We start from the raw sequence: 11,442 nt of genomic DNA on the forward strand, positions 1-11,442 counted from the left end.
AGATACAAATTGGTGTTTTTGCACATTAGTAACACAGAATATTTGTGAATTGTTCTTTGGGGTAGCAAAGTGGATTTTGTTGGTTTAGTTTATTTTCAAGGTCTATAATAAGCTAATGGCTTCTGGCTATATTCTTACTTTCGTGTAGAGACATTAACTTAAAATTAATTTTAATAAAAGAATTATTCCACGATCTCCAACTATTCCTTTAATTGTATTTAAACATAAGAGGAAGTTTAGAGTCACATTCTTTTAAAAGCTTCGATCTCACAGCAGAGACATTTCTAGCATGGATATCAGACAGACCCTTTCGAGAGCTCCCACATTGCAGGTAGATTTAAAGTAGACTTGCATAATACTCACCGAGCTCTCTGGAGACTGGAGACATGATAGCAGTTTCTCCGATCTTTGACACTGCATCAAAATAAGCCTTTCCAGCAAGAGCCATTGCTGTGCGGGCAGACAGACAAGACACTGTTAAGCTCCAGACGATTTCCAGGATCATTTATAGCTCTGCTTCGACCATTTAAAAGTGCTGCCAGTGTAAAAACAGCTGAGGTACACCAAAATTCATTGTAGCGGTTACGGACCATTACGGGTTTATGCCCTTTTGTCCCTCATGAGGGTGAAAACTGTGTTTACCTGTGACTGATTTCTCATAGCTCTTTCCGAGGTTGACCAGGTTCCTCAGGCCTGGGTTGAACTGCTCCATTACATTCTGGGGTAAAGAGCAGAGTCTTATTATTGTGAATAAAAGCAAGAAAAAGCAAACAAACAACTTTAACTTTAAGACTTGTTTTCCCCTTTTTGAAAGGTCTCGTCATTAACAATAAAACCCTCATAAGGCTATTTTTGTGGGAGTGGGTGGAGAAGAGAAATCCATGAAAACAAGAGCAAGTGTTTGTGCAGTTGCTCTATAAATATCTCCATGTGAGAACAATAAAACTTTCAATCTTTAACTTGACCCCTCACGTATGTCATGCAACTCCCTCGAAAGAGCGAAGTCCCACACAAAGTCCCAGCTATTTGCAGCACCAACTTCATCACTCTCACCAAACCACCCATCTCCCCCTCCCTCTATTGTAATCTCCCAATAATCAAGCACTGCTCACCCCCTGCCTCTATTCCCCTGGCACACTCTCAATAGAACAATGAAGGGGGGCAGGTATGGCTTTACATGAGTGGGGGGCAGCTGAGAGGAAAAACAGTAAACTACTGTAAACTACAGGTAGGACTAGTTCAGTCTCTTTTTCCCTGCTCCCCAAACCAGAGAGGGCACTTCAAAATGCACCGAAATTCAACCTAACTGTCGTACTTAAACTTTTACTCTAAACTGTTGTCTATTTCTACTTCAGGTCATAGACAGTGAAGGCTCACTGCTTATCACCATTGAGAGGTAGAAGTATAATGTTGATTAGATTAGCCAGGAACAACCAATCAAGATTACACTCAAATTATTGCTCCAGTGATTTCAGATGTTCTGATAAAGCCACAGCAGATTGATTGAGCTGTGAGAAGCTTTAACACTTCTGTGGTTCACTGTGATTTACGAAATTATTTAATAACAGGGAGTGTCCCTGCTGTGGCAGTGGCATTGTTGAATTTTCTTTTCCCCTGGTAAACAACAGAAAGTTTCAGTTGCTCGATCAGTTTCTCTTTTTCCCACCCCCTCACAAAACAGGTCCTTGAAACAAGAGGTAACAAAGGGTAAGGGAAACACTTCATTATTTTATGGTACTTTACCTGTGGTTTACAGCCACTGTTGAAAAGCAACAAAGCAGACTCGCTGAACTATAAATTTCTGATTACACCTGAAGTGAACTACATTAAAAAAGCGACCCCTCCCAAAAAAACAACAACAGGTATTTCCTTAAATGTTGAATGCATCACTCACCTTAAAAGTACTTTCAGTGAGCTTGCTCACATGCTCCGGATCCCGAGCCATCACGGCAGGTTGTTTCTTAATCTCAGAATTAAAAAAAATGAAATAAAAAAAATAAAAATATATATACACACAATATAAATATTATATTTAAAAAAATAACAACAAAGCGGAGAACAAAAAGACACTTGGTAATCCAGGAGTTGTCTCGGTCCGAGTAATAAATCCCACAGCGAATCCTGCTCCGTGTCTGTACACTGCACGCGAGCAAGCTGAAACGCTCGTGCAGCCGGCGGCGGACGAACTGACTGGGACACCGAGAGACTTCCCCGTGCCTTTAGGGGCGAAGAGGGGGGGAGGGGGGCAGCGCGGAAGGGTGGTGGTGGTGGAGGAGGGTGACGTCACAAGAGGTGTTACACAGGTCAAAGTTCTCAGCTGGTGAGTTAGAAAGCTGTGGGCTGTTGATTCTCAGGACTGTTAGCGAAAAACACCATAAAAATGTGACGTATTTTGTCAGTGGGTTTTAGATATAATATTGCTTTTGGCCTGGAGAGGGCGCTGCTGTACAATAATTAGTACAGTCACAGTGACGAAGGAAGTTTTGCACCATGAATAAATCGTAGAAGGTTTACTGGAAATCTGTACTTTAACGAGAACTCGTATTATTTCTCAACTCAAACTAGTCTTCTCTTTAAACTTTAGTTAGTCGCGATTTTTAACCTCTAATGCTGAATACACCATCAGTAGCTCTCAACAGGTGAAATGCATCAGAATATTATCTTTGTACATGAAAGGTCAGTGGGTATATTTTTTATGTTATGTGGGCTATATAATTGTGATTCATCATCAATATCCCATCAACCTATGAGTTCTTAAACGATTGGCTATATGTTTGGGGATTTTAATGAGTAATTAGGAAGACCTATCCATCCAAAGCAGTAGTACAAAACACTAGGACTTTATTAGACTCTGAAAGATATAATGAATCACAAGCCTAGTAGTGGTAAATCCGGACTGATTTACAGTTAAAAATACACTGCCATATTTTGACACATACTATATCAATGTTCAGGATCAGCTTGTAAACCTTCAGGTAATGTACATATTATTTAACAATGCAATTTGCACCATTCTCTTGCGTTATGTATCTTTATTTATACACAATATGTCTATAGTTCACAAACCAGCATGCTCTGTTTAAGTACATGCATGTGCTGTTGACATATTTACTCCCCCATGACCCTGAATTGAATTAGTGGAAGAGGATGGATGCATGGAAGTTATAAACATGAATACTAAGAGGTGAATGCAACTGTCACACTCCAGTTGAGTATTCACTTTATGTGCAGTTAAGTTCAAAGCAGGTACAATTTATGCTGATTTACACTGAGCCTGTTGCTTTCTCAGTGCTTAAAAATGGTCTAAGATCTCCCACCACACTAACAAGCTTTAAAACTATCTGAACCTTCTGTGACGTAATCACAGCAATCTCAATGCCAGTGCGTTGCAAACCACGCCCATCATTGAAACTAGCCTTCATTTAGATATCAACAATGGACTTGTAAAGTTGCATAACTGTATCTTTTGTCATGGTAAAATTTGCCCAGAGACATGCAGCACTACACCTGCAGATGAACTCAAACCCACCTTTGTGGCCACGATCGCCACCGTGGGGCGATCGTGGCTCAAGAGTTGGGAGTTCGCCTTGTAATCGGAAGGTTGCCGGTTCGAGCCCCGGCTTGGACAGTCTTGGTCGTTGTGTCCTTGGGCAAGACACTTCACCCGTTGCCTACTGGTGGTGGTCAGAGGGCCCGGTGGCGCCAGTGTCCGGCAGCCTCGCCTCTGTCAGTGCGCCCCAGGGTGGCTGTGGCTACAATGTAGCTTGCCATCACCAGTGTGTGAATGTGTGCGTGAATGTGTGGATGACTGGATATGTAAAGCGCTTTGGGGTCCTTAGGGACTAGTAAAAGCGCTATATAAATACAGGCCATTTACCATTTTGTATAGTTTCCAGAACAATAGGTCTCAGCAGCATGTCATCTTGCTACACATTAGTGATTTTGTTTCTGTACCAACATTTTTAAAACACAAGTGTGTGAAAAAATGGAAAAGTGAAAAGTTAAATTATTTTCTATACATTTTTTACATTTTATTGCAACCTTAACAGCCTGACTGCTACTGGTGACAGAGTGTGCAAAATAAAGAGGGAAAAATTAAACTCTAAGTGAAGCAAGACCTTTAGGATTTTATCTATAAGTTAGTTAAATTACACTAAATAACTGATGTTTTACCCTCATAAAAATGTTAAATGAAAGGTTTATGTATTTGAATATTTAATCATTTAGGAAAATAACCAAGTATGTAATTTGACCAGATTCCATGTAAGAGAGACTTTAAAAAAACAACAACAAAGAAATAAAGAAAAAAAGAAAATCAACAGTAAACCTAGCCCTGTAACATCCAGTGTGTCATATCTCATACGTGTATCTCGTACGTCTTTGTGATTTGTTTTTGTAACCCTCTTACAATTGCAAAAAAAGGCCAAATGAAGCAAAAATGATACAAATTAACTTCTCTCTTTAAAAAAATGTCAGAAGGTTTGATGAACACTAAAGTTCAAAAAAATAAAAATGAAAATTTTCAGGCAATTATTTCATGCTTCAGTCTTCTTTAGGGTTAACTCAATTTAAGTACTGTCCCAGTAACAAGTCAGTAGTTGTGCAATTTTTGTTGAGCTGATGATAATTTCCAGATCTGATAAACACAGAGATAAACCCACCACATTTAAGAAGTTGTCCCATGTAACTGACAGTAATGTGACCCAGGCCGGAACCACCTACTCAACAGCCGATTGTTGCTCATCATCCATGTGATTGAAACGCATGGTTATGATTTCAAGCCTTTACGGCGCTTATCTCTGAATCTCACTGACCAGAAGTAACAGCCTTCCATCCTTTCTCCCCAATGTCACTCGACTCCTGTTTTCAGAACTAACTTCATACTGTGAGAGGACGAGCAGATATGGACGGGTAAGTCGAACATCCACCACATTAACATCATGAACTGACACGTTTTCAAACTTTCATACGCGTGCTTCCAGAAAACACATCGTGTGGATGTTGATGCTTCCCATACTGGTTCTCCTGGGTGGAACAGAGACTACAGAGTCTTTGATAGATTTGAGTATGTCATCCATTTTCTATCTGTCTCTCTTTTACTGTTCATTCTTCTTGACTCCGCAACTAAATACAGCTTCTCTTTTGACCAGAAAATATTGAAGGGAAGCTTGTTTTCTATCAAATGGAGGGAAATGCCACCTACGTGAGAGACAGAGGTGAACTGGCGTCAGATGTTCCCACAGAGACTATGTTTGAACTCTTTGATCCCCAAAAGAATTTCAGCTCAGCAAAGTTCACCTATACTTGGGACTTAGGGAACGGGTATGATTTCTTACATTTTTAAATATAGATTAAAAAAAATGTTAGAGATGATTTTCTTTGTCTCATATTCTTTTTTGATCTTTGATACAGACAAGTGATTAACGGCACTGAGCCGGTTGTCCGCTATTATTACCCAGAATCAGGAAACTACACAATGTGGTTGAAAGTGGGAGCAAATGTGACCAAATATTCACCTCCGGTGACCAAAGTCTACTCCACAGAGGTTCAAGTGCTTGGTTTGTGGCTTTGAATTCATATATGCATTAATATATTCCTGTATAAATTATTTTCAGTCATTTTCAATAGGAAAAAGCAGTCTGCTGTAGGCTCAACATTTCTGGAAAATTTAATTTGAACTGTGACGTGATGACCTGATGTAACTATCAGGATTCATAAGAAAGCAGATTTGGTAGCAATTCTAAGTTAAGGTGGTTTCAAAGTAGTACTTCTTAAACTTGAGGGAGGGAGTTCATGGTGCAGACGGGGCGTAGAGTAAAATTAAGTTGAATTAATGTGATTTATGTAGGGAAAAATTTCCAAAATGCTATCATCTTGATTTTGTGGTCTTTGTGTGGGGAAACTAGAACACTTCTGTAAAGTTTTCCCAATAAAGAACGAAATGACTAATAGCTAAAACTTATTTGTAGATGCCATCAAGAACATCGAGCTGAAGGGGCCATCAGAATATGAGGTGTCACAGGACGCCAGTCTGATTTTTCATGTTGATGGAAGGTGAGCTGCATTTACCAGGAACATTGCTATATATTAGATCAATGCAAGTTTAAAATAGCGTGACCCTGAATAGTGCCCTTTCTTTTGCATTCAGCTTTTTATTTAATATTAATTTTGTTATTGTATTATAAAGAAAAGCTCCTCAACCCTGTGTTTGTGTGTGATTTTAGTCCTCCCTTATGGGTTTGCTGGCGTTTTCTCCCCAACTGCATGCCGGACGTGACAGAGGGCTGCACGCTGACCATGTTGTATGACAACATGTTGAAACTGAACCTCACCTTCGCCTCTGCTGGCTACCACTGTCTGGACATCAGTGTCCGGAACGAAATCAGTAAGCTGCAGACCTCCTTCAGCCTCTACGTCAGGAGAAACAGTGAGTATCCACCCACAACACCAGCAGAAATACCTGCAGACATGTTGCTTTCTGTGACATTAAAGCAGAGGACATAGGGAAGAAGAGAAAGAAAAGACATAAACTGATGTGGCAGCGAAATGCTTTTAGGGCAGAGGATCGTTTAGAGGAAACCTTGTTACAAAATGTGTTGGATAACGTAAAAAAATGCACTGTCATGATATCAGAAAACACAGCTGAAACTCACATGGGAAAAGTGTACGTTCAGTGCTCCCTGCCAGACTTGCTCTGCTGGATTTAATCATTGTTTTTTAACTCGAGCAGTAAACTTTTCACACCCTAACCAAAACCAGAACCTAATCAAAGCCTAACCAAAGCACAGCTGAAAAATACAAAAGAATAAAGAAAGAACAGAAATAAAAGTTAAGAAAGCCGGAAAACTTTGGAAAGCTGGCCCCATTCATCAACATAAGACTGCATCTTCCTAATAGCTTCATTAGTACTACAGAGTACCGAGGAGTCGGGAGATGAATTTATTGGGAAAGTTAGCGGAACCAAGCTACTTGATCATAAATGACACAGAGGAGCTCACGATTCAGCAGCATATTCAGTTTTGAGTGCTGAGAATGGATTCTGCTTAATGACTTCTAAATGCACCTAACAGGAAGCCAACTGACTGCTGCTATAGGTAAACCTGAAGGGCCAACCTGGGAAAAAAGGGGACATCCAAGGTGTTCAGGCCAGCTTTACTAATCTAAAACAAGGGAGGCAGGTTGAAATTTCACATATGATCAAACCTTAAGACTCCCTAATTACTCCCATAACATTTACAATCTGTTTATGCCGCATGACAAATCACTTCACCCTGTGTAGAAAACCATATTTTTACTGTTCAAAAAGTACAACATGGAACACAAAATGCAAAAGCTGCATTTTCCTCTCTTTGTGGCAGCCTGTAGTAAGAGGTTTCATTTTCACTTATTAACTCAGAGTTAATTAAAAAGGTTACCGGATAACTAAAGGAATGGGAGACATAACTGAAACAAAAGCACAGCAAATATTTGATATCTTGTCTGTTTTCTTTTCTGAATGAACTGTCAGAAATGCCAAATATCATCAGTCCCCCGCACCCCCTAAATTTGCAAATTTACTCAATCTACTTTTTACTGTTTTACTTTTTATACATCAATAAAAAGGTTGGGGTGCTGTGTGAAATGTACATAAAAACATAATGCAAAGATTTTTAAATCACATATAACATTCACACTCTAACATACGGATGTTTAAACTGAGAAAACGCTCAATGTTAAGAAAGATATGAGGTGATATTTAACGTTGGCCATCTTCAACACTGTGTAGAGTTCCGTCTTCTTTTAACAACAGTCTGTAAACATCTGGGAATTGATGAGAGCAGCTGCTGGAGCTTTGGGAGAGGAACATTGCTCCATTCTTGCATTGGATTCTAGCTGCTCAACAGTCCTCTACTCTGTTGCATTCTTTATTTCATTATGTGCCAAATGTTTTTAACCAGTGAAAAGTCTTGACTGCAGACAGGCCATTCAGCACCTGTGCTCTTCTACTACAAAGCCATGCTACTGTAAGAGATGCAGTGAGGGTTTAGCACAGTGTTGTTGAATAAGAAACGCCTTCTCCAAAAAAGACACCTTCTGGATGGATCATATGTTACATACCTTTCAGCACTGATGGTGCCTTTCCAGATGTGCAGCTAACAATTCCATAGGCACTATTGCAGCTCCATCAGAGATGCAGGCTTGAGTGCTGATAACAGGCCAGAAGGTCTCTTTCCTTTTCAGTCCAGAGAACGTGAAATCCATGTTTTACAAAAACAGCTGTCAACTTTGATTTGTATGATGGGCGACACACTGTTGCCTCGCTGTTGCAGTTTGGGACCTTTTGAGTGTGGAGTACGCCTGTTCTCCCTGTGTTTGTCTGGGTTCTGTCCAGGTATTCCAGCTTCCCCCCAGAATACAAAGTTATGCTTCAGTTTAGGCTTACTGATGATTTTAAACTGATCATAGGCATGAATGTGAGTGTGAATGTATGTTTGCCTCTCTTTGTTAGCCAATTAGTCTGTGACAGAGGGGCAACCTGTGTTGGGATGTACCCTGCCTTCTGCCCCATGACAGCTGGGATTGGCTCCAGCCCCCTACAACCCTGAATCAGAGAAGTGAAAGAAAATGGATTTGTCTTATAACGGAGCACTTTTTCACTTTGCTTCAGTTCATGTTAAATGGCTCAGAGAAGATGGCAGCGTTTCTTGATTTGACTTAATTTTTACATATGTCGTCTTCATGCATGATAGAGCTTCCTCAGCCCGTCCAATGATCCTGCCTAAAGACAAGATCTGCATTATGCATAGATTTCTCCAGATTCTCACTATCCTTTAAAGATATTGATGATTCAAAATGTTCACAATTTTACATTGAGGAACGTTCCACAATTTCTTGATGCAGTTTTGGCTTACTGGTGAACCGCTATCAACCTAATTAGTTGCAAAATGTTCTTCCAGCGGTTTCTTTTATTACCACTTATTTTTCCATCCGTTTACTGTTCCGGAACTAACTTTTTTGAGATGCTCTGCTGCGATCAAATTCAAAATAAACCAGTACTTTTAATGAGTTTTATTATGAATAATGTGTGGGTTTATGAGATTTTCAAATCACTGCATTCTATTTTTATTCACATTTTATCCAGCATTGCAACTTTTAACATTTACTAATAAAAATCCTTAAAGCATTTTTGCCTTTTTTTTACTTTTTTTTTTTTTACCATTGCTCCTTTAGCTCATAGAAATTGCACAGAAACTGCACTTTAAATGCGTCATAGCTGGTCCAAACGTTTCAGGTTGTAAACACATTGATAAGCATATTTGGACAATGTTTGTAAATTTCAGATGAATACTTTCACATGCTTTACCTTACTGTGAATTTTGAACTGATGTTCATGTCAATTATTTTCCCTTTTAATGCATTTTTCAATGCAATGTTGGTCTCGAAATTTCTATTAGAAAGATTTTTTAGTAGCCTAAAGTGAACTGCCTGCAGACATCACATGCAAAACCATTTGCAATGTTAATGCTGCTTATTGGTCGTCAGCATCAGAACATATACACTCACACATGCTACTGAACACAATGAAACAAAACTAGACCAGCACCTTTTTTGAAACTGGAGTTGTAAGATGAATTAGCAAGTTTAAGGCCATTTGCAAAGTTCTCTTGGCTCTAAATATGAACTATTTTTGTATTAGTCATCGTGTACCTTCTGCTTTAATAAAGTTTGACTCAATCACAATAAATCTAAATAAACACAGCAAAATCTTTTGAAACAAAGGTCAGCTGTGCTGTGTCATGAGGTGTTTCATGTGCTGTTTAGCTGTGTTAGTTCCACAGACACAGATGAAAGAGTGAAAATGGAGGAATCCAAGCGTATCAGAGTAGGCGGGTCCGAACATGTCTGCTGTCCTCAATCGATTCATTGTTGTGATGTTACTAAAGTTTCTATTGAGCCAAAATTAGCGTCTGCTTCCTACTTACTCAGAAACACAGATTTTCTGGGACAAATTTGGAACTTTTGACTCAGTTTTAGAGTGTGTTGTGCTACTTAACACACAACAGAGTGCCTCACTTTCTTCTATCATTATACCAAACAGGGTCATAAAGCCAGTAAGAAAATTGTACGCTTGCTAAAACCACCATATTCATTTACAACACAGCATCCTAGCTACAGTGTGTAGCATGGAGAGTAGAGACTCATAGAATAAGTATATGAGATATAATAGTTTCATTTGCTTATAATTGTTTTTACTGAATCTTTAACAACAGACCCACACTCTGTCTGCTTCTTTCTTCCTTAATTATAGATGGTGCTCAAATTTTCTTCATCCTGTCATGTGCTGCCATTCTTGTGGCAACGTTCTCCTTCATCACAGTCATCGCCTGTCACCCTCATCTTCACAGCAAACTTAAGGTACACATGTTTGTGGTTCATTAACCACATATTAACAAGATAAAGGCACAATGCAAAACCTTCAAAAACCTTAAGGGCCATATTAGTAAATGATTATAAAATTGTGTACTTCATCAATACTGTGTATCCCACTGGTTAGAGTTTAAGCAAATAGCCTGTTATCCTAGTTTTCAGTAGCTCAATGAGTGCCAGTGATTGCAGTTAATTGCTGTGTATGACCACAAGGAGGCTGCCTATTTCCAGAAATAAATCACACTTGAACAACAACAAACTATAAACCACATAAGCTCAGATATTTGAACCTACTTAACTGTGACACTGCATTTTTATCTAAAAGCAACTTTGAAGCTGGCTGATGTTTTTCTGGTAAATGTCATTTTGCAGATTGCTGCTTCCAGTAATGCCGTATTTCTGAAGAACAAAGAATCTGATGGTCAAAGCTTAATTCTTTTAAAGCTCTCCAACATTGAGAAAGCAGAGAAAGAGCCACTCCTGTTGCAATATGGGACTCAAGGCCGCTCTTAACCAGCACACTGCTTCTCTTTCTGCCCTCTTATTGTGGCTGCATACACATGTGTTTGGCAAAGAAAAATCTAAAACTACTAATAACTGTGACCCTGCATATCTTGCATGTGTGATTATAGATATATTTTGCTAATATGTGCATGATCAAGTAGCTTGATATTGTATTTTGAAAAAAGAAGAAGAAATAAAGTGCCTGTATGTATTTAGAACTATCCTCTAAGCTGGGTTAATTGGTGGTTTCACCGCAAATGTTCAGTAGGCTAATAGGTCAAACACTGCGTTTGTCATAAAATAATGATGGCGATCAACTGATGAGTCACAGAACTCAGGTTGACATTCAAATAAACTCATAAAAAATTAACAGCTCAAGCGCAGGTCATGTTTAAACAATGAGTGTTAATGATCATGCTGTGAATGGATTGGACCACTCATTTATTCCATGTTTTTAATTGATGTATGAATCGAGGCCTTGCGTCGGTGTTACTTTCTAGAAAAACAATTAAATATTTGTTTTGGCCTTCA

The 11,442-nt window shown here is 39.1% G+C and overlaps 2 protein-coding genes across 7 annotated transcripts in view; one reads left to right on the forward strand and one right to left on the reverse strand.

The window, feature by feature from the left end:
• The window catches only part of baiap2l1a (BAR/IMD domain containing adaptor protein 2 like 1a), a 30,314-nt gene extending 28,128 nt beyond the window's left edge, over positions 1–2,186 (reverse strand). For 2 of the 3 annotated variants that reach the window (XM_026179001.1, XM_026179000.1), the window contains exons 1-3: positions 1,895–2,184; positions 643–718; positions 364–450 (exon numbers count right to left, since the gene is read on the reverse strand). In XM_026179001.1, coding sequence (XP_026034786.1) covers positions 364–450; positions 643–718; positions 1,895–1,945 — 214 coding nt within the window. In that variant the 5' untranslated portion in view covers positions 1,946–2,184. Of the gene's footprint in view, positions 1–363; positions 451–642; positions 719–1,894 lie in introns of all 3 variants that reach the window. The other variant, XM_026179002.1, reaches the window with a different exon arrangement.
• tmem130 (transmembrane protein 130) lies at positions 1,469–11,442 on the forward strand. Of its 4 annotated transcripts, none has more exons than XM_026179004.1 (9): positions 1,469–1,707; positions 4,871–4,911; positions 4,983–5,065; positions 5,151–5,322; positions 5,413–5,558; positions 5,970–6,054; positions 6,225–6,427; positions 10,289–10,395; positions 10,780–11,442. In XM_026179004.1, the coding sequence occupies exons 2-9, from the start codon at positions 4,904–4,906 to the stop codon at positions 10,918–10,920; spliced, it is 945 nt and encodes a 314-aa protein (XP_026034789.1). In that variant the 5' UTR covers positions 1,469–1,707; positions 4,871–4,903; the 3' UTR covers positions 10,921–11,442. The 4 variants fall into 4 exon arrangements, with proteins under 4 accessions (XP_026034789.1, XP_026034788.1, XP_026034792.1 ...); XM_026179003.1 differs by lacking the exon at positions 1,469–1,707 and adding an exon at positions 2,282–2,320; XM_026179007.1 differs by lacking the exon at positions 1,469–1,707 and adding an exon at positions 2,611–2,639.

Source organism: Astatotilapia calliptera, chromosome 8 (assembly GCF_900246225.1).
Source record: "Astatotilapia calliptera chromosome 8, fAstCal1.2, whole genome shotgun sequence".
Taxonomy (NCBI): domain Eukaryota; kingdom Metazoa; phylum Chordata; class Actinopteri; order Cichliformes; family Cichlidae; genus Astatotilapia; species Astatotilapia calliptera.

What these genes read in the sequence shown, in the direction of transcription:
- tmem130 (XM_026179004.1), top strand. An exon ending in ACTTGGGACTTAGGGAACGG is followed by an intron (nt 5,323 to 5,412) that starts GTATGATTTCTT and finishes TCTTTGATACAG; the next exon opens with ACAAGTGATTAACGGCACTG. An exon ending in CCTCTACGTCAGGAGAAACA is followed by an intron (nt 6,428 to 10,288) that starts GTGAGTATCCAC and finishes CCTTAATTATAG; the next exon opens with ATGGTGCTCAAATTTTCTTC.